Source organism: Miniopterus schreibersii, assembly GCF_964146895.1.
Source record: "Miniopterus schreibersii genome assembly, chromosome: 20".
Taxonomy (NCBI): Eukaryota; Metazoa; Chordata; class Mammalia; order Chiroptera; family Miniopteridae; genus Miniopterus; species Miniopterus schreibersii.
The window spans coordinates 11,500,434-11,521,822 of record NC_138122.1 but is presented as its reverse complement, the minus strand read 5'-3'; the positions used below and the strand labels follow the sequence as shown (position 1 = coordinate 11,521,822).

General features: G+C 52.9%; 2 protein-coding genes across 4 annotated transcripts in view; both read left to right on the top strand.

Moving 5' to 3' along the window:
- PKNOX2 (PBX/knotted 1 homeobox 2) overlaps window positions 1-21,389 on the top strand; it is a 257,258-nt gene that overhangs the window by 53,543 nt on the left and 182,326 nt on the right. The window lies entirely within an intron of this gene.
- Window positions 12,838-14,499, top strand: LOC308549757 (small ribosomal subunit protein eS4-like; the record flags this gene model as incomplete). The annotated part of the gene is made up of 2 exons (XM_081122764.1): window positions 12,838-12,887; window positions 13,815-14,499. 2 exons carry the CDS (start codon window positions 12,838-12,840, stop codon window positions 14,497-14,499), a joined length of 735 nt encoding a protein of 244 aa, XP_080978890.1.

Sequence of the window (21,389 nt, the reverse complement as noted above, 5' to 3'; positions counted from 1 at the left end):
ACCTTTCAGAGGCCAAGGCTGTCCTCCCATCCTCTGGGCCTGGCATGTCACTACATTCTCACTGCCACCCTCCTAGGTCAGACACTGTCACTCCTTGCCTGGACTATGGCAATTGCCTTCTGTCTGGTTTCCTCACTTCCTGTGCCTCTCACTTCCAATCCATTCTGCAAATCATTGCCTGATTAATTCTTTCAAAACATGGTATACTCTGTGCTCATTTCAATGGTTCCTCGCTTCTTACAGGATCCCGTTCAAACATCTTAGTCTGTCGTTTAATGCTCTTGGCAGCCCAGCCTCTGCTTTGGTCTATAGTCTTCTCGGAGTTTCACGGCATGAAGCTCATTTCCACCCTCTTTGGGTGACGCCATGTCCCCTGACCCTGCCCTTTAATGACCACCATTGCTCATAAAGATCCACTTACCTGGACTCACACCCTGTCCATTCCTGCTGATGCAAATCTCCCGTGTGTCCTTCAAGCCCAGGTCAGTTCCACCTCTTAAGCACAGCGTCTGTGATCAGCTCATCCCGTAGCACTCTCTCCTCCTCTGAACTCCTCGGCCTAGAGCAATTATTGTCTGCACAATTCATTTGGCATCTAATCATGTACTGCCTCATGACTTTTTATATATTGCTAACTTGAACTGGAGCTGAAAGTATTTGCTGTAATTTCACGTTTTCTTCTGATATGCCTTTCTCCTCCATGAAATCGCAGGTTTTCTGAGGACAGGGATCCTGTCTTATACTTGATTTTATTCCGATGTCACCAACCACCTACTAGGTATACAGTAAGTACTGCCCAGAAAACCTTACTGTGTATTCACTTAGGAATCCCAGAACTGGAAGGACCCTTACAATCATATATTTCAAACTTTTACTTTGTAGCTGAACCAAAACTTGAGAAGTCAGAGACTTGCTCAAGGGGACCTAGCGAATGCAAATCTTGTCACTGGGGGTCCAGGGCACTTTCCCCATCACCAGCCACCCCTGCATGTTGATTTTAATTTGTGAGTGGATTGCAGCTATCTTCAAGGTTGAGTAGGGATTTAGAGAGCAGAAGGGAAGACACAGCCTCGCAAAGTCCTGGGCATGGAGACTTGCTTGGCATCATTTTGGGGGGACAGCAATTAGACCAAGATAGTTCCTGTGTAAGAGAGATACGGGGGAGGGAGGGATCAGGGAAGACCTTCAATCTCATGATTTTGGGTTGTAAGATGTCACAGGTGAGCCACCTGCCAGGACCTTAGAGGAATGTCTCATCTCTCTGCCTGCTGTTCAGAAGCTGTGTGTGTGTGTGTGTGTGTGTGTGTGTGTGTGTGTGTGGCAGGGGTGGGGGGCCTTGGGGACAGCACTGGAGGGCTGGAAGAAGACATGGGAAGTCCTCCTTGGAGGCAGCTGGGTCACATTTGTTTGGGCTGTAAAGAAATGTGACTTCGGTGGTATTGCAAAGTGCCACCGGTAATGCTGTTATATATAGCTTTCAACTTTAATAAGGTGTTGCCAAAGCTATGAAAATACATATAACTAAAACCACATTTCACTGGAAGCTTGATCTCGAATCCCTTTCTACTGCTCCTGTGTGGTGCTCCGTGCTGTCAATAGAGCTATTAAAACACAATGGAAAGTGGGTAATTGTGCATTATATGGCTTTTGTTTTCCGTTATGAAATATTGACATCCGAAAGCGAGTGGGATTAGCGGGTGGAGGCCACTGTGGAGGAGGCGGGAGAGGGAGGTTTGGGGATGAGGCCAGAGGGTGGGAGAGCAGGGACCGGGCTGCTTCTCTTCCAGCCAGTCTCCCTGGAGGATCTCTTCGAGTCTTGATTTTTCTAGCCATGAACCTGGGGGGAAATTCACACCTCCCATGGTGCGGAGGGACTCTGAGTTGATACGTAGGCTTAGCAGAGAACTCTGGGGCCCTGGCATAACGTGCCAGGCGAGGGCAGGGGCTGCGGCTAAAGAATGTGTGTGAAGGCAGCTTGGGGAGATAAGAGCAAATCCAAATGAAGTCAGGAAACAGGCGCTGGAATTGTTTCCCAGGGAAGCCGGGCCAATGTCCATGCCCGCACGCTGCTGGCCAGGATTCTTAAGTGATGTCCTGATGCCAGGCGCCTGGCAGGACTTGGGTCTGAAGAAGGTGGGGCCTTGCAAGGTGCCCTCTGCCCAGGGCCCTCCTGTCCACACGCACCAAGAACCACAAAATAATCGCATCTGCTCTTTATTGAGTGTGAGGGGTGGGGACTTGTGTGCTTTTCCCTTCTCAGTTCTCATAATAGCCCCACTTTATGGATGGAACCGAGGCCACGTTCAAACTCTGCCATCCCACCCCGTCCCCAACCCCTCCCTGCTTCCTAGGCCCGCCTGGGAAGGAAGGGCACCTGGGAGGAAGACCCAGAAAACCCAGGCCTTCTTGTTTGTTTGGGGGAATCAGCAGTGGCCGGCAGGGAAAGTTGCAGCGAGCTGACAGCGGCCTGTGGGTTGTTCCCTCGAAGGGACGATTGTCCTGAGGCCACCTGATGGCACCTGGTGTCCACACAGGTGACTCACTTGCTGCGGCGGGGCCTGCAGGTAACTCCCTGGGCTGAGGGGCATTGCAGCGTCCTCTGGGTTTGAGGGACAGCCTGTCTCTCCAGATAGATTACATTTGGTTTGCTCAGAAGGCATTTATGGCTTTATAAAGCTCTTAAATTGGCTCTTTTTCCCCCTTCAAAACATTTCTCCAAGCTTACAAGGCCAGTTTTAGAATAGCAATTACCAGCTCCAATATCCCCCAGCAAACTCACGCTGTGCTGTTGAGTATAAACTGCCCGGGACATTTGTAATGCTGCCACCCGGCATATCTGCGCGGCGGAAAGCCCCTGTCTGCGCCGAGGCCCTTTCTCAGCTCTAATTTATGGGCCACATAAAACTCTGTGAAGTTGCCCTGCATCTTTCAGAGGCAAAGTTGAGGTTTTTTACTGTTTCAAGCTGCTAATTTTTACCATTTAGAGCCAGCCTTCTGCCCGTGCCAGTGTGCATGTGTGCATACAAGTTGGCCACTTTAATTTATGTGCTTCTCTCTCTGTATAATGCTCATAACTTACAAATGTGCGCATAATGTACAGCCAGCTCTTCCTTATTACAAGAGGCTTGGCTGCTTTGTCCTGCGCCTGCAATAACTGGGACCCCACCCGCCTCAAACCCTGGGAGAAAGCTCTGCTGCAAAGACAGGCACTGACCTGGGAACAGGAGCTGGCAGGAATTCACCCAGAGAGCCTGGCCCAGTGTCCTTTCCTGTGAGACAAGGGGCTTAACAAGAGGCAGCACTGTGGGGTGTGGAGAGTGGGGGGTTCAGAGCAGGGGACTAGGTCGAAATGGAGCACGTTCCCGATGTGCTGCGCTGGGGAAGCCTGTAACCTTTCTAAGCCTCAGTTTCCTCGTTTGCAGGATAGGGTAGGATCAGAAATTTCTCACTGGGGTGCTGTGAGTATGGAGTGTGCTAATGACTCCGCAGGCCCTTCATAAGCCAAGGCAATATCCGAGGCTGTAAGCTAGCTGTTCCCAGCTCTAAACTGCTGGCAGGGCCCCGAGGAGGGGAGCATGGAGAGTGGTGTGATGTCCCAGGGCTTCCACAGCAAATGCAGGGGCCTCCAGACGAGCCTCCAGAGCTCTGGGAGGCCCTGAGCAGACAGCTCTGCACTCTCAGCTCCTCCTTTCCCACCAGTGTCTCTGATCCTTTGATAAGAGCTGCTGGACACCCTCTGCCCAGCCCAGGCCAGCTCCAACTCCTGACCATCTCAGGAACAACAATCTTCTCCTGGTCTCTGTGGATGCTCCTCATCAGGACACAACCCAGGAGGGATTTTCCAGCCGTCTCCTGGGAAGGCTGTTATTTAGTAGTTGTGGGCGTCCAGAGTCAGGGAGGTTTGTGGTTCCTAGTACTGTGTCCCCACAGGAGGGTTCTCACTGTACAGCAGGGGGACTCGGCCTCTTGCCCTCCATTCTCCTTTCCCCAAGGTAGGGATTACACTGGTTTACTGAAGGGGGATGTTCAGCTCCTCCTTGGGGTTTTGGTGGGTCCCTCAATCAGAGGACCCCCAATCCCACTCTTCCTACACTGCCCCCTGAGGCCTCTTTCCTTCTCCTAACTGCTTCTGCTAGAATGCTCCCACTTGGATATTTGGCACTAATGCAAACTCCATGAATTTAAAAGAGGCTAATTTAACACATATTTAGTGGAGGGAAAGATGCTGTTGCCTATTGAGCACCTGCTATATGCCAGGCATTATTCTGAGCTCTTTGTGGGAATTCACTCCTCATAACACTTCCACAAGGTAAGTACTATGATTATCCTCTTTTATATTATAAATAATAAAACTGAAGCACAGAGAGGGTAAGGTCACACAGCTAGTAATTTGGGAAGATGGGATCAACACTCAAGAAGTCTGGTTCTGAACCTGAACTCTTAGTAACCCCACAAGAAATATTACATCTGCAAGGGAGATGATGTTATCCCATTTCATGGGTGTAAACACTGACAATCAGCGAGTGAATGACTTGCTGAATAACACATACTGAGGCTGGCAGAGTTCTCATGCTGGGGACTTCTTAATAATAAATAACAGTCTCAGAGTCCTTTCCTGCCCAAGGCAGGAGGAAAGAGGTCCAGGCCAAGGCTATGATGGGGCAAGAGTAGGGTTGGGCTGGAGTTGTGAGGGTAGAGCACACATCCCCAGGGGCCTGGGTGGCTGTAAAGTTGAGGTCAGTGGGGAAGCTGGGGCTGTTCAGGCAGCGGCTGCCTTTACACAGAGCTGGTGGGACTCCTGGAAAGGGGCCTGGTGGTCTCAGGGTGGGTCATCCTTGCTCCCACTCCCTGTTGCCCTGTGCACAGACGTCTCTGTGGACTGCACCACAGCCTCAGGGTGCAGATTGGCGGCCCTGGGAAACCTGGCTGTTACCTGCCTACAAACTTCATTGGCCTTGCAGGACCCATGCAGGACCCTCCAGGGAAGCAACTGGTTCTTCATTTAGACCTCAGAGGCAGGCCCTGTGCTGGAGAGATGCCTGGGGGCACTGAGCTCCAGGTCTGTGTCTGCAAGCGCATGGCTGGCTGAGGCCTGGTCCATCATCCTGGGGCTTACTGGGGCCCAGAGTGGAGTCTTCATTTGAGGACTCTAGACGTTCCACCATCGCTTCTACGTCGGAGTTCAGAGAATTCGGGGTCTGGAATCCTATTTGCTTCCATCAGCGGTTTTGATAGAAAAGACAGAATGGCCGAGGTGGGGCTGAGGAGTATGTAACACCCACCACCAGCCTTCCAACCTTGGCCCCCCTTTGTTTGGTGGCACCTGAGGAGGAAGAAGGGTGGGGCTGTGGGATGGGAGCCTTCTCTCCCTTTAAAAACCTGCTTTTGGGTTCTCCTTCAATATACTCATTGCTGTCCACGGCAGCCGGGTAATTTGAGTGGTGAGGTAAATTCACCTGAGTGCAGGTGAATTCAGGGGTCAGTCTTTCCCCTGTGGGGCGAGTTCGTCAGTGCGGCTTCATTTCTATCTTCCCTGGGTCTCTGACCTGTGGCCGGGGCCTACTCTCAGGTGGCCTTCAGTCCTAACCCTGTAGACCTGACCCTGCGCCCTTCCCCACTGCCACCTACTCCTCGCTTCCCCTTTCTCTTCTTTTCGGTTTCTCTGAAGATCCTCCTCCCCTGCTTTCCTTCCTTTCTCCTTCTCATTGATGGTTGTCGGAGTCCCACTAGGCCTCTGCCCCCCAGGTCCCCGCCCACCCCAGGGGGCACTTGATTGCATGTCTGCTCAGCTGACCAGCCCCCCTGCCCCACAGGTTCCAGTGGGATCCAGGCTGCTCACCCCTCCGTCTGGGTGCCCCCTTCTCATCGCAGAAATTTCTTTGTTCTCACTGTCACTCAATGCCAGGCGCCCCTGCAACCCCTGCACACTCATTCAATACAAATGTAATTTATTGTCCATAAAAAAAAACTAAAAAAAACCCAAATCAGGAAGTTTAATCAGTTATCGCAAAGAAAACAGTGTGGTGTGTGTCACTGCCCCAGGTCACTGACTCGGGGCTCCGTGGCCCCTTATGATTCCCTGGATCTCTCCTTGCTATTCTTACGGACTGGATAAGACAGAAGTAACATCCACTCACAAAGGGAACTGGGGCTTCGAGCCAGACCACCCGAGGTATAGCCCAAGCCCAGCTCTGGTGGCTCGACGCCTCCACGGCTCAGCCTTCCCATCGGCAAAGCAGGACGCTGGTGTTCTTAGGGCTGAGGGTGAGGAGCGCAGCAGGTCCTGGAGGCTGGCCTCACTGCCTTCCAGATGGTGACTGAGGCAGGGCCTGGGGCCTGCTGCCGAGGTGTTTTGTCCTCTGTTGTTCCAGTCCTCAGTCACCCAAGGAAATGAGGCAAAGGGAGGAGCAGAGATTCTCTTCCACGGGTTGGAGGCAGGGGAGGGAACAGAAAGGACCAGACCAACTTGGTCTGTGCCTGGCCCATCTGCCCCATCTCACTGAACAGCAGCAGGATTCCCCAAGGCACTTGAGCTGAAAACCAGGAACTATCCTTGACTTTGAACTTTCCCTCATATGCACATAGCCTAATCCCATGTCCTGTCAATTTGACCTGTTATATAAGGTCGGTCTTGGCCCCAAACGTGTCCCTCCATTCCTCAAGTCACGCCCTTGGCCCACACCTGTCATCGCTTGCCTGGCCCGCTGCAACACCTGCAGCTGGTTTTTGCTTCACCCCTCACCCTCAGCCTCTTCTCTACACAGAAGCCAGTGTGATCTTTCATACCCAAGGCTCTTCAGTTGAGGCCCTCACAGTTTGCTGTCACACGTTTATTGGCGTGATTTGTTTGATGTGCTCCAGGAGGTCAGGGATAGTGTCTGGGTTGGTAGTCACTGCATCCTCGGGGCCCTTGAAGGGTGCCTGCTGAGCAAGTGAATGAGTGGATGGCGAGTGGGCACTTGTTAACCTGCTCTGCCTTCCGAAGGGCCTCACAACATACGGGCAAGAATCTCTTTGGTTCACTGATGTCCCCTAGAGTTGAGAACACTGGCACCGTAGGGGCTCAGGGACACTGCCCTGAGTGGGTTGAGAGTCTAAAGTAGAGGGCTTGGCTGGGCTCACTCAGTTCACATCGCTGGCCTAGACTCAGCGAGGAGTCACCTCTGTGACATCCTTTCTTCCTGTTTCCTCACTGGCCTCCCAGGGCCTCAATTTCCATGGAAGCTTTCTGAGCTGAGAGCTCAGGTTGGGGCTAAATCAAGATTGCTGCTTGGTCGTGCCCTTGCTACCCCCAAGAAGTGGGTCTTCTTTGCCACGTCCTCCTTAGGTTTGCGAGGTGGAGGAGGTAGGCTGGGGGCACATCCTTTGGTCCTCTTAGGAGCTTCTCTGGAGCTACACCTAGTGCAGCCAAAATCATTCCTGGATACTGCTTTCTTCCTTGGTAGTAAAATAGTAGCCCCCATTCTCCCCCCCCACACACAAAGCTCTGGGGACTCCCAGAAAATAAGAAAAACGTCCCTAAGGCCTGGCCACAGAAGAGAGGCAGAGCCTCAGAGAGAGGGAGATTGTGCAAGGCACTCAGGTCAGGCAGCTTGAGAAGGTGCATGGTGCTATGTGCCGTACCCATCTCAGTCCCTCTCTGAGCTATGGCTTCCACCTGTGAGGAGACTGTGACACCTGTGTGCCTGCCAAGCTGGAGACTGTCTGAGAGACTCGCTGGGATGGGAAGTATGACAGGTGGAAAATGGTGGTTTTTCATCTCACCCACCAGGAAAGTCTCAGATTTAGCTGACTCCCTGTCCCCCTTGTTTGTGGCCCGTGGATCACATTCCTCCAACTCACTCCCCTGGAGGTTTCTTCCAGAGCCTTCTCTGGGGCCCTTCTGGCTCCCTTATAGTTTCTCTCCCATCCTAGAGGCATTTCTCCCAAGGCCAGGCTAGCTTGGCTGCTGCTCCCAGTTGGGGGATCGTGTGTTTGTGGGGCGGTGGGCTCAGCCGGGAGGCTGGGGGTCGTGAGCCGCCTTGTGGCTGCTCCGCAGGGTCTGGCGGAGCCCCAGGCTCTGGCTGTGACATACAGCCCCCTTCATGGAACCAGACAGAATTAAGCCTTTTGTTTCCTGTTTGCTAGGCCGGCTTAAAGAAAACACAGAGGGTCCGTGCGCCGGGCTCCCAACAAGACGGCCTTTGTATTCATTTAATTAATCAGTTAGCTGAGGGGAAGGAGAAGAGGGAAGTTCATGTTATAAATGCATGTTTTTCTTTGGCTTTTCCCCCAAAGACAGGGCCTGAATGGCATCCCCAGGAGAGCCCCCCACCTCACCACAGACAAGCTGGGGGCCAGCGGCCTGCCAGGCTGCAGCTGCGACCCTCCCCCCACCCCTATTGCCCAGGATCATTGGCCCTGATTTCTCGGGTCCTGGGGAAATGTTAAATGCTGACAGGGGTGGGGGCCTTGGCAGGGGGGAGCCACCAAGCTCTGGACCCCACGTCCCCCTCCTCGCATCTCCCTTCAAACCCTGTGCCCTCCATGGATGAGGTAATGGCACTGCCACATGGAGAAATGCCTGTCCCCAAGAGGCCTGGTGGCTCTGCAGGTGCACCGTGGGGGGGTGGGGTGTCCTCGGTTAGGTGCCGGGTGGTCTTCATGCTCCCTGCCTATTCCCCCCCCCCCCAGTCCACAGGGAGGGCCTGCTGGTACTCACCCAACTGCCCAGGCAGACAAAGCTCTCCGCCACTCATTCCCGGGAACAGCAGAGCCCCCTCCATGCCCTTCATCCCTCCGCTTCAGTTGAGCCTCTGAAGTGCAGGGCAAAGGCAGTGGGGCTCTCGGGGCTCTGGGTGGGGCTGTAGTTGGGGGGCTTGAGTCCCCTTGGACAGATACCCTCAACTTGCCTCCACCTCCGCAGAGCCAGCTGTTTGTAAAGCTTCCTTTGATGATACTTCCTAAACATTGTTTTCCTTTTCAGAGATGGGCAGATTTGCTCATCTCTGTTCTCTCGCTGCCTCCCCTCTGCCAGCTGCCAGGTGTTTTTAGAGTCTAAAAAAACCTTTCATGATGAGGTAAAATATTTGCGACCCCTAAATATATGGCCCTCGTCATGGATTTCACTGTGTGCCTTTCCCTTGTGTGCTCTTCATCTCAAGTCCCAGCTGAGACACTCGGTGTCTGGTAACCATGCTGCCAGGCCCCCTGGACACGCCACCCAGAAAACCCGCAGATGTAGCCCAGAGGCAGAGAGAGGGTCCAGGGCTTGGGCATCGTGTGTGGCGCCTAAGTATTCAATTTGTCTCGTGGGGCATGAGGCTGATACTCAGCCGGGGTGCTGCCATCACAGGTGGTACAAGGCCCCTGCTGCTACCCAACTCCCCCAGCCTCAGCGGGGGCCCCTCAGTGAAAGGGGAACATGGCAGAGGCCAGAGGGACAGGACTACAAGGCCTCAGTTTTCTGTCGCCCTCTTCTCCCTCCTCTGGGGACCTTCTCCCCTCAGTCACTGAGAGGCCTATGGTTTCAGCACAAACCCAAACAGCGTCACTCTAGGGTTTTGGGAGCATGGTCAAGGCTGAGACCTGGATGGCGTGTGAGCTTTTGCTTAGCTCATCAGCAGAATGCCAGTAGTCATGTGTGACTCGGGTCAGCAAACTGCTTTGGTGTAATTTACGGTGCAGCTCCCCGGAGCTTGTGTCAGTGGCAGGCACGTCCTCTGAAGCAACGAATAAAGTCAGGGCTCCGGAGCTCGTGTGTCATCTCCGGTGTCAGCCCTTTGCTTCCCAAGCTTCAATTCCCCAGCCAGTGCTCCACCTCCTCCACCTGCAGGAAAAGCACCACCCTCCTGAGTTCCTCTGCCCAGGCAGCGGGTCATACATTCAGGGGGAAAAGGCCATGCTGCCTTTTGCTTTTTACCAGAGACCCATGGATTGGGGGTCGGCAGGGAGAGAGGTCAGACCCTTGAGAGTAAACCTCATTTTTGACGTTGTTTAGTCATAGAGACAGTGGAGCTGGAAAGAGTCCCAGGGATCAGCCACCCCGAGGAGGAAGCCAGACCTGCTCTTCTTCACAAAGGAGTCTATTTTCCGGCGTGGTGGTGGGTAGGGCTGGTGGGGTCAAGTTTTGGTCCCCAGGATGCAGCCAGGGTAGCTGGGAGCTGGATGTCCAGGGGAGAGAGGGCCACTAAAGTCATGTTTCTCAGAAGTTAATGTGTAAATGAGCCACCTGGGCCTCTTGTTAAAATGCAGATTCTAGGTCAGTGTGTCTGAGTGGGACTGAGATTCCTCATTAACTGGCTCCCAGGTGGTGTTGGTGCAGCTGGTCTGAGTAGCAAGGGATCTGTTGGTTCATCAGTGTGGTGCTTGCAAAGTACAAGGTTGCTGGCCTGTGGCTCAGGCTGCTGCTTTATTCCAGTCATAGGTGACCAACTCGTCCCAGTTTGCTCGGGAATTCCCCAATTTTATCAATGAAAGTTCCCGGGATGGTTGACTACTCGACGGCTCTTACATCAGCTAAGGAAGAATTAATGCAACATGGGCTTCGGTGCCTCGCAAGCCAGGATGGCAGCTGTGTGACTGAGGGCAGAGTGATATTTTGGGCTCTTATAAATATTTTATGACTCCTGTTTCTGAACCAAGAATTTTAATTCTATATTTGATGACATCCAAGGAAAAAGTTATTGCATAGCCAGCAGGTGACTTGCTGGGGGAGGACGAGCAGAGACTGGATTATGTCCCTTTGAGCCCCAAATATTTTGCTGCTCTGAGCAGCCCCTCCTTTAAAGCCAGGGTCTTTCCCTCTCCTCTCATTGTATGCCCTGCCCCAAACACATGCACTGCAGCCCAACCTTAGCTTCTCAGATAGTGTTAAACTGAATCACCATACACTCACCAGGCACTGAAGATGTACATGGCATTTAGGAGGCCAAGAATGCAGGTGAAACCTAGCCCCTGACTTCCATCTTAAAGAAATGCATCCTCTAATGGGGGAGGTGATTTGTGAAAAGTAACAATACAAGTGTTAAATAATAATGAAGATTACGATGCAGGAGATGTCACGGGATTAATTAATTACTGAATGAGTGGCACAGATGCTGTGTGCTGAGGGGACTCCTTCCTTTCTGGAACGACTGGGGCCAGGCCTTGGTTTGGGGGTTGCAGTAAGCTGAGGAAGGCGGAGCAAGTACTTCTGGGCCACCTACTGTGTTCCAGGCACTGTGCTGTACTCTGCAGATCCAGAGGCAAATAAGGCATAACAACCCCACCCTTGAGGAGTCTACACTGTAGGGAGAAATCCTCAAAGGAAACTTTAAGGGTGGGGTCTGTGGGAGCACCAGAGAGGTACACTCAGCTCAGGCTGTCGGGAGGTTGGAAGGAACTGTTCCTTGTGACATCTAAGCTCACTTGAGCAGCCAAAATGTGGCCCAATTTAGGCATGAAAGAGTTAAGCAAAGTGATCCTCCTGCACGGAGACAGGCAGCATGGACCGGCAAGCCGTGCAGTAATAGAATCAGGAAAGGATTTGGGAGTGTGAGGCCTGGTCCGGAGAGGAGCAGGAGGTGAGTGGAGAAGCAGGCGTGGCCAGGTCACAGAGAGCCTGTGTGTCCTGTAGGGAGTGTAGTTTTCATATAGTCAACAGGGAGCCCTTGAAGAGACAGAATGAAATAGAGGCTGAGAAGTAGGCTTTGGAGCTAGGTGTCCTACTGTGGCATTTGTTTTCTGTGTGACCTCGGGCGAATGAGAATGCCTTGGTGCCTGAATTGCCTAATCTGTGAAAAGGGTGTAAACACAGTACTTACCTCAATGAGCTGTTGGTAGGACTGAGTTAACCAGCAGAAAGTGCCAAGAGCAATTTTGGAGCAAAGAGAGTGCATAATAAATCATAGCCATAGTTAGTATTAAGGAATTTTAGGCTGGCGAGTACCTTGGACAGATTTGAGTTTCAGAAAGGTCGTTTTGGAGGCACTGAGATCTTGTGCCAGACCACAGCCAGGTACTTGAGCTGGACTAACCCGGATAAGACCAGATGTAGGGAAGCCAGTTAGGAATCCATTGCTGTACTCTAGGCAAAGCCATGGTGAGGGCTGAATGGAGGCAGCGTGCTGTGGAGAGAGGGGAAGGGCCATACTGGAGAAGAGGGAAGGGAAGGGGAGGGGAGGGGAGGGGAGGGGAGGGGAGGGGAGGGGAGGGGAGGGGAGGGGAGGGGAGGGAAGACTCCAAGGAGACCTCTAAGATTTAACCTCATGTCCTGGGTGGATGGTGGTTTCAGTAACTGTTATGGAATCCAGGAAGAGGGATGGGTCTTCTGGGCATGGTTCCTTCCTTCCTACCCACCTCCCTCCCTCCCTCTCTCCCTCCCTTCCTCTTCCTTTCCTTTTTTAAAAACATAGTAAGTGTCAATATCTACGGGACATTTAGTTGGAGACGTGGAGATGTCTACCAGGAAATTGAGTGTACCTGCTTGAGGACATGGCTGGAGACAGAGATGTGGGAGCCATTAATTCATAATGGGGTCACCCAGGGAGAGTGTGCAGGAGAAGAGCAGTGAGTGAAGACAGAGTCTTGGGGAACACAGCATTCAAGAGAGGGTGAGAGAGACCCCCAAAGTCACAGGGGCAGGAGGAGAATGTGAAAGTGTGGAAAGGAAGCAAAAGCTTCGTGATACAGAGCAAGACCACAGCCAGGTACAGCAGCAGCAAATCCAGCAAGGGACGTAAAAAAGTATTCATTGACTTTATTGGGACAACGCTGTGGGCACCCCGGGAGCATGGTGTTGGTGGCAGGTCGCAGGGACGGGATTGGAGAGGGGTGAATGGGAGGCGAGGACGTGGTGGGAGCAGATGTGTGTGGGGCATGGCTGGCTGTCAGCCTGACTTTGCCAAAGGACTCATGGATGGGGGGAGGTGAGCTGGTTGCCTGATATCAGGGAGCAAGTCCTCCACTCGGCACTTAGAGTGGAAACCACTGGAGAGATTTAAGTTCGTCATTCAATTTTTTATTTAGCAAATAGTTACTGGATAACTACTATGGATTTAGAAGCAAGTTAAATATAGTAATGAATGAGTCTAATAGAGGAGATAGGACCAAGATGTAAGTAGCTATGACCCAAAGACAGTAAGTGTCATAGATGACACACTGTGGGTTGGTAAGGAAACACACTGCTGGCTGGGGTTCCAGGGAATGTGCCATGGAGAAGGGCATTTGAGCTGGGCTTGAACGACGACTAGGGTTCAAATAGGTGGAAGACAGGCATTCAGAGGTCCCAAGTCACCCAATTACGGAGCATAGTCATGGAAGGAGAAACACTCTATTTGGAGTGTAGGATTGGCAGAGGTAGACTGTAAGTTGGGACTGGAAGTTAGGTTGGAGCCATGATGTGAAGGCTTCTGTGCCAGGCTTAGGAGTCTGCACTTTGTTGTAAGGGCCACAGGAGCCTACAAGGAACAAGAGAAGACTTGTCCTGATAGAAGGTCTTGCTGACACTCATGTGTAGGGTAAATCGGAGTAGAAAGCAGTGAGTTAGGAGACGACTATGACTGTCTGAGAGTAAAAGGTAATAAAGGAAGGAACAAGCTTGCTCGCGGTGGGAGAGGAGAAAGTGAACAGGGAGATGTACGTGGGAGCTGGACCTGTGAGGACTTAAACTGTGCCCTGTGGGAATGTGTCGGTCTGGGTTAGTTGAGGGGCTGAGGTGAAAGTTGGGGCACTGGGTGGTGGTGAGGGAGAAATCGACAGGATTCCAAGATTCCCGCAGCGTGGACAGGTGATCAGAGGAAAGCGGTGCTGTTGACAGAAACAGTAAGGACAAGCTCTCTCCATGCCCAGCACAGCCATGGCTGTGGTCTCAAGAAGCACCCGAGGCGTGTGGCAGCCCCGAAGCATTGGATGCCGGGTAAACTGACCGGTGTGTGTGCTCCTCCTGCGTCTGCCCATCCCCACAAGCTGAGAGGATGTCTCCCTCCTATCACTTTCCCAAGGAACAGACTTAATTATGCCCCAACAGGAGATGAAGTGAAGATCTGCCTGCAGCCGTTTATTAAGATTGATGACAAGGTCCAGCCCGACGTAACCTACCCTGCCAGTTTTATGGACATCACCAGCCTTGACAAGACCAGAGAGAATCTCCATCTGATCTGTGACACCAGGGGTCGCTTCGCTGTTCATCGTATCACACCTGGGGTGGCCAAGTACAGGCTGTGCAAAGCGAGGAAACTCGGCACAGAAGGAATCCCTCATCTGGTCACCCATGCTGCTCACACCATCTGCTACCCCGACCCCCTCACCAAGGCGAATGACACCATTCGGGTTGATTTGGAGACTGACAAAATTATTGATGTCATCAAGTGTGCCACTGGTAACCTGTGTGTGGTGGCCGGAGGTGCTGACCTGGGAAAAATTGGCACGATCACCAACAGAGGGAGACACCCTGGAGCACTCAGCTGCCTCAAGAGCGGCATCGCTGGAGTTGTGGGGTCAGCTGCCAGGTTTGAGGGGATGGGAGAGAGAGGGAAGTAAGGACAAGGCAGGCCGAGCACAGGTCACTAAAGAGGGAGATAAGAGGGACATAATTTCAGAGGGTTAAGAAAATAAAGATAAAATAATCCTTTACATTCATATTATAATTTATAAAGTGTTTCAAGTCCATCATTTTACCTAGCTTTCACAGTATTTAAGGGAGTCGGGCAGGGGCTGGTACCCAGCGTGTCTCTGAAGGATGCAGGGCTGATACAGGCTCTGACGGGTTTCCACCCCGGGCCGATGCTCTGTCCCCGGCACTGTCAGGCCTAAGGGTCTAGGAGATGGTGTGTTTGTAGGTCAAGGTGGCCTGAGCAGAGGGGAGACTGAAGACACGTGAATACCCACTCTCACCTGACAGGCACGTGGGGAGGGAGGGTCAGAGCCCAGGTGGGATCGGCCAGGGGAGGAGGAGGGTCCTTTGCTTTCGAGGTGGGGGGCGGAGGGGGAGGTTAGAGGTGCAGCCTGTAGAGGAAGACAGGAAGGAGTTAGGAAAACTATGAAGACAGGGCCAGTGGACACTGAAGACACCCAGATGGAAAAGTGAAAGAAGTTTTTGAAGCCGTGTGCCCACAGCACAGGAGTGACCGGGGCTGGGCTGCAGGGTGGGGAGGACAAGTGGGCTGTGGGCCCCCAAGCTCTGGGCTACAAGGTGAGGTCAGAGCCACCTTTGTTGTGATTGAACAAAGGGACAAAAACCATCTCCTGAAGCTGGGAACATAGAAATCTTGAAGGCAGGGAGTGTGTCCTGTGCGCCCTCACACCCCAGCCTCCATGCCTTCTTCACCCCACCCTCACCTCCACTTGGTCTGGGCCAATGTCTGGGAAGTTCTCTTAATCTAGCCCTGGCCACAGGAGAAGCACCGATTAGCCCTGCCTCAGAATCAAGGTGGTCCCGGGGAGTTTGGCCATCATGGGAGTTCAGTGAAGCAAGGTGGCAGCGGTGGTGGGTCTCCCCTCTGGAGGCAGGAGAATGAAGACGTGCAATAGAGGTTCTGCCAAAGGCTGGCTGGAGAACAGAGGGCTGGCTTCTTGTGCAGAGAGACCCCACAGAGGTGACCTTTGCTTCTGAGTCCATGCCTTTGATCTCGGAATCTGGGAGGGTCCACCTCATGGGCCCTATGGTACTTCTGGGTCACTTATTGGCAGTCCCAAGTTCCACGCTTCCTGTCCAGCCTCACCAACTGAAATCCCAGGAATCTGCCCTCCTCACTTTTGGGAGGTCATCTAGTCCTGGTGGCTGCAGTCCTTGAGGGAAGGAGCCCATGCTGTTCTTGTTCTGAGACCAAAGTCTGCATTCAGGGAGAAGGAGGGCCATGAGCCTCACAGCTTCCAACCTCTCCCCCGTGCCAACGTGGCCTCCAACCTGTGTGTCGCAATCAGGGCAGGCACAGGGCTAGGGGCTCACAGCCACAGGCAGGCACAGCTGGGCCTCCATCCCCGCTGGCGGAACACGCGGAGCAGGATGTGCTCCTTCCAGGGACACCCTGTGCTCTGTAGCTCAGGGTCTCCGGTGTTCAGGTCTCTAGACGTGGCTGCCTCCTACCATCTGTCCTGTTTGCCTGGGACTCAGGACCTTCAGTGGGGAACCCTGGAAAGTCTCAGGGACACCAGGATGAGATGGTTATGCTGCCTCAAATGTGCAGAGTCAGGATCTCTGGATTTTACGGGCACAGCCTGATTTTCCTCTGGGATGAGGCGCTGATGCATAGGAAAAAGGATAATTCTGCGGTGACACCACTGCGTCAGGTGGAGGCCGGGTGACATCCCCTTTGTCACTTCCTGGATGTGCAAGTTTGGGTGAGTTACTTTGTGTTTCTGAGCATCAGTTTCATTATCTGGGATAAGGGGAAGTCTCACCGGCTGGGAGGCTTAATGAGACGACGTCGGCCAGTCAGGCACGTGGCATGGCTCAGGCACCAGCAGGAGACCGCGGATCTCCCTGCCGCCTCCCTCTCCTCCTCACTGGCATTGGAGTGATGTCCATTCTGCAGGTGGAGGCAGTGAGGCTGAGGAACAGGAATGGTTCACTCTGAGTCAAAATGGCAGAATAAAAAATCAAAGGCAGACTTGCAGCTCTTGTTTGCCGTCTTCCTACTTGGGATTAAACAAGGGTTTTTCTGTCTGCTGTGTCCCCTGGATGATGGGAAGGGAACTTTTTATTTATTTGTCCATCCATTTGTCCATCCATCCGTCCATCATCCATCCACCCAACTACGTGTACCAATTACGAGTCAGGCACTGTTCTAGGTGCTGGGGGTCAGTTGTCAGCAAAACCCACAGACTTCCTGAAGCTTACCTCCCGGGGGGAGAGAGATAATGAACACCTAGGTAGTATGATGCAAAGGAGTAATGGTCACTCTGAAGGGTAGACGAAGCAGGTTAGGAGGGTGGAGAGTGGCGGGGCTTGGGCATTATTCTGCTGGGTGGCTAGGGAAGGCCTCTCTGTGGGTGACATTTGAGCTGAGGCCTGAAAGAATGCAGCTGGGACCTTGTGGCCTGCCGTCTCCTCCCCCTGGGCTCCCAGCTCGGCCCAGCTGCCCCGGGATGGAGTCAGCTGCCAAGGAGACCGCCAGTCCCTGGTTTGGGCTGCGCAGTAGGTGGGGGTGCAGCTGTTTCCATCAGCTGTCTTTCCACGGCGCTGACTGCTTCGCTGGTCTGAGCCTTTGGGATGAGGGGGGAACCCAGGCTGGAAAATTTGTATTGAGGTCAGATTGCATATGAAAATAATATAAACAGGCTGCCTTGCTCCAGTCGGGGACACTGCACATTTGGGGACAAGTCACAGTTGTTCGGCTTCCTATAGAGCTCTATTTCTTTGGCATTGCCTTTTCCTGTAAGGGAAAAAACACAGCACTGCTTGCATGGCCCGGTAAATGATTTATGAGCATGAGTCCTCTCCCTTAGTTCTACCTGTAGGAGCTCCAGCCCTCGAGACCCTTCTCACGTTAAGTACATTTGAAAGCAAAAGGAGACTGTCTGCAATTTCTTCAGTGAAGAGAGTGGCTTCCCTGGGCCCAGGAGGGATTCCTCAACCTCCCTCTGAAACATGGGAGCAGCTTAAGCAGCACAGTCCGGGAGCAGGGAGCCAGTCTTGTGTGTGCAGGAGGCAGCCGGAGAGTGTCCTTCCTGGGGCTGGTAGTTAGGGATTTGAGATCCTGGGATCTCCAGACAGGGCGTCCCCAGGAGTCATCCTTCCAGTCCAGGTGTGACCTCACCAGGTTTGGCCCTGGTCAGGAGGGTAAGAGGGTGTCCTTCAAGGGCCTTTTGGAGCTCAGTGTTGTCAGGAAATCCACTGAACAGGGTCAGGGAGAGGAACCTCACAGCCATGTTTGCATACTCCAGTCAAATGGAAGGTGTGTGTGGAAGGGAAACACGACCATGGAGCCAGTCAGCCAGCCAGCTGAAGGTCCTCTTGCTTGTTCTATAGTTAGGGCAGGACCGGTGGCCTTCCCTAGTTGTCCCCCATCTCTGTTTGCTACTGTGTGATGGAGATCTTGGACACATACTCGGTAGGTAGGTGCTTAATTAAGACTCACACTGGCCTGGCCTGAGTTAACCTGGAAGGCAGACGGAAGTAGATTCCGTTTCTACTGCATGTTCAGTGTCTCATACCCCAGTCTGGCCCAGGGCTCCTTCCCCCAGGTCTTCATGTCACAGATGAAGCACGACAGTTTTCCCTGAACCTGTGGTCTGCCCTGAAAATTGTGTGAAGGTGTCCTCTCTTCCCTGCCTCCTTCCCGTACAGATGTCCCTGCGAGTGGCAGTCAGCTTCTAGTCTTTCAAATTCAGGCTCCAAGGGTTTGTTTATTTAGAATCCTCACCTCCCAAAAGTTATCCCCTCTGTGGCTCCCTCTTTGTATGAACCCCAGGTTTCTACATCGGTGCCTCCTCTGGCCCTTCCCAGAGTAGATTTCCTTAGTCGTGTCTGCTTTGCTACTTACCTTCTGAGTGACTTTGCAGAAGTCCCTTCATATCTCTGACTCTCTTTCCGCACCTGTTAAATGGGAATAAGACCGTCTGAGGAACAAATGAGACTCCAGTTCCGAAAAATGCTTTGTAATTATGTTTATTGTCTCCTCATGACAAACGTTAAAATAGACACTTAAAAATGTAAACAAGGAGATAAGTGAGTTGCCTCAGATCACAAAGTCAGCAGGCGGGGGGGCCCAGGATCAAACCCAGCTCTGCCCGTGATATGGTGTGCCCAGACCCACCTCCTGGGACGCCTTGAGGCCAGCTAGCCTCCATCATTGGCCTGGACTGGCTGCTACCTCCAGATCCTACCCCCTTAAGCTGTAATTCTACCTTTAACAGTTTATCCCTCAGAGCTAAGCATTTACCCCTGAGTCTCCTTGCTCCGGCTCTCACTCCCTTTCTCTCCCTCTCTCCCTAATGCATACACTGGGCAGGTGTTCATGAAGCACAGATTAATATACCAGCCCCTCTTCTTGGCTACGAGAGAGCAAGTGAAATCTCTAAACTGTGTACCTGGGAGGGCAGCTGGTCCTGAAAAGAGGTTTCCATCTAAGACAAATGTTGTCCCCTTCTGAGTTTTGCCTAGGCCAGCGCTGCCTCTGTGCAAGTTGAGCCAAGCCTTGGGTATAGCCTGGAAGAGCTGCACCCTGCTGACTAAGCCCCTAGTTAACCGCAGACAGAGCCTCTGCCTGAGGGCTACAGGGGTGCGGTGAGGGATGCTCATCCCCTAGCCAACACTCAGAGACACGTGCACACAGCGCCCCTCCCCAGCTCTCTCAGTCCCTCTCTTCCCATCTCTCTCCTCTCTCCCTACCTTGATGTGGAGGGCTCAGTCCATTGAAGCTTCTGTCCACTTCCAGAGCCCTCTCTCTCTCCAGAGTGGCTCAAAGGGCCTTTTGAGTGGGAGAGTAGGAATGGGGGGGAGTCTGGGAGCTGGGGAGCGGGCAGGCTGTGGGCCTGGGAGGAGAGAGAAAGCGAGCTCCCCGAGGGCTGGAAGGGTGCGGGGCCCTGTATCTGGTGACTTCTGAATGCCAGTGCCAACAAAGAGAAATCTGTGGTGGGGGAGCCTCAGCGAAGGAAACAGAATCTCCATGAAAACACACTTTGGTTGGAAGCTTTCTGCTCTTGTTTTGGCAGAGCTGCACGTCCTGGAAGGGGAAGGCCGTGTCTTCCGGAGCAGTTGGGAGGCTCTCAGACTGTCCAAGTATCAGCCTGCTAGTGAGGGACCGTTTTCTCCCCAGTAAGGGACTTTGGGAGTCAACGCAGTAGTAATTGCTTTCTCACCAAGGCGAGAATGCCAGAGAGGAGAGCTGGGAGCAGGGCCGGAGCTCTGGACCGTGAGTCAGGGTCTTGGCAGACACAGCGCCGTGTGGGATACAGCTCCATGACTTGAGCAGACCCTGCTACCCTCCAGGCCTTATGTTTAAAAATGGACAGAACTTGCCCAAGGCCTCTCAGCCAGGAAAGCAGGGTCTGAGCCAGGATGTAAACTCTATTTTCCATTCCCCTATAATTCATGAATACCGGAGGGTAGAGGTGAAAGGAGCTTGGACCGGCTGAGGAAGGTTGGACAACTCTCAGTCGTCCCCAGCCTGGGTGGTCACACGCCAGGCTCAGTTGTTTAGTGCCTGCATCTTGCTTTCCAGAGATGCTGGAAATGGTTAAAGAAGGGCCTTTCCAGTTGGTCTTTGCTACTAAATTAAATCGGTCAACTGCATGACCTCTCCCTAGATTGACTTGGAGACCCCGCGTCCTCACAGGTTTTGGGGAATGTAGAGAGCGAGGCTTCTCTCAGCTGCCGAGAAGCTTGTGTGTTAAGTAAGGACAAGGGTGTATTTTGTCTCCCTGGTGTCCAGGGAAAGGGTAAGAATCTGTATTGGGTTCAGACCCTGTAACACTGTCTTCTTCTGCCCTGCTCAGGGAGAAACCTTCTGCAGTCCTGCGTCTGGCAGCTCCCAGAGGACTCTGGAGCGGCTGGAGCTGGGGGTTAGGCAGGGATGGGCAGAGCTGTGGGTTTGAATCCCTCTGCTCCTGATAGACTGTGTGACATTGGGCCCATCTCTTACCATGGACAGCGTGAGGTGGGACGAGAGGGAGGAGAAAGAAGCTCGGAGGCAGTGCTGGTGGGGCCCAGGAGGCAGAGAGGTGGCTGGCAACCAAGGCTGCCACCCCTCCTGCAGCCCCATCCCACTCTCCTTCCAGCTGGAGGCCAGAGCTACTGCCCTCATTGCTGGCTGGGAAGGTGTGTGTGTCCCGCCTGTGATCCGGCTATCTTTGAAAACTGAGAGATACATGGACAGAACTACCTCCCAGAGTGCTCTATTGACCAGAGGGGCTGCATTTGAGATCTGTCCAGAGCAGCCTGACTGATTAGAGGAGCCACCTCCTCCCACCCTTCTTCCCCCTGCTATCCGTTTGGGTCAGTCACCGACTAATACAGAGCTGCTAACGCTGATGTCACATGGCTGGTGGGAATCAGACAGGTTGGGAGAGAAAGGGCCTTTTGGGGTGGGGGGGCAGGATGAGCCACAATGTGGAGGTGAAACGGCAAGAGCAAGAAGGGAGGAGCGGGCAGAGGAAGAGTGAGTGCTCAGGCACTTGGACTATGTTTTGCAGGTGATGGGAGCTATGGACTGTATGGAAACAGGGGAGCAACACTTTTAGGTTTATATCTAGAACATTGGCGTCAGCAGCAGTGGGGATAGATGGGAAGGGATCAGACTCTTGCAAGAACATTCAAGGTGTGTATCAGTTAGAATGCCTTTGGCTGAGAGTAGCAGCAAATCCAACCCAAAGTGTCTTACACAGTAAGGAATTAATTTTCTTATACATTATGAAGTTCAAAACAGGACTGCTCGAGGGCTGGATAAATTCAGTGCCTCAATGACATCAACAAGCACCAAGTTCTTTCT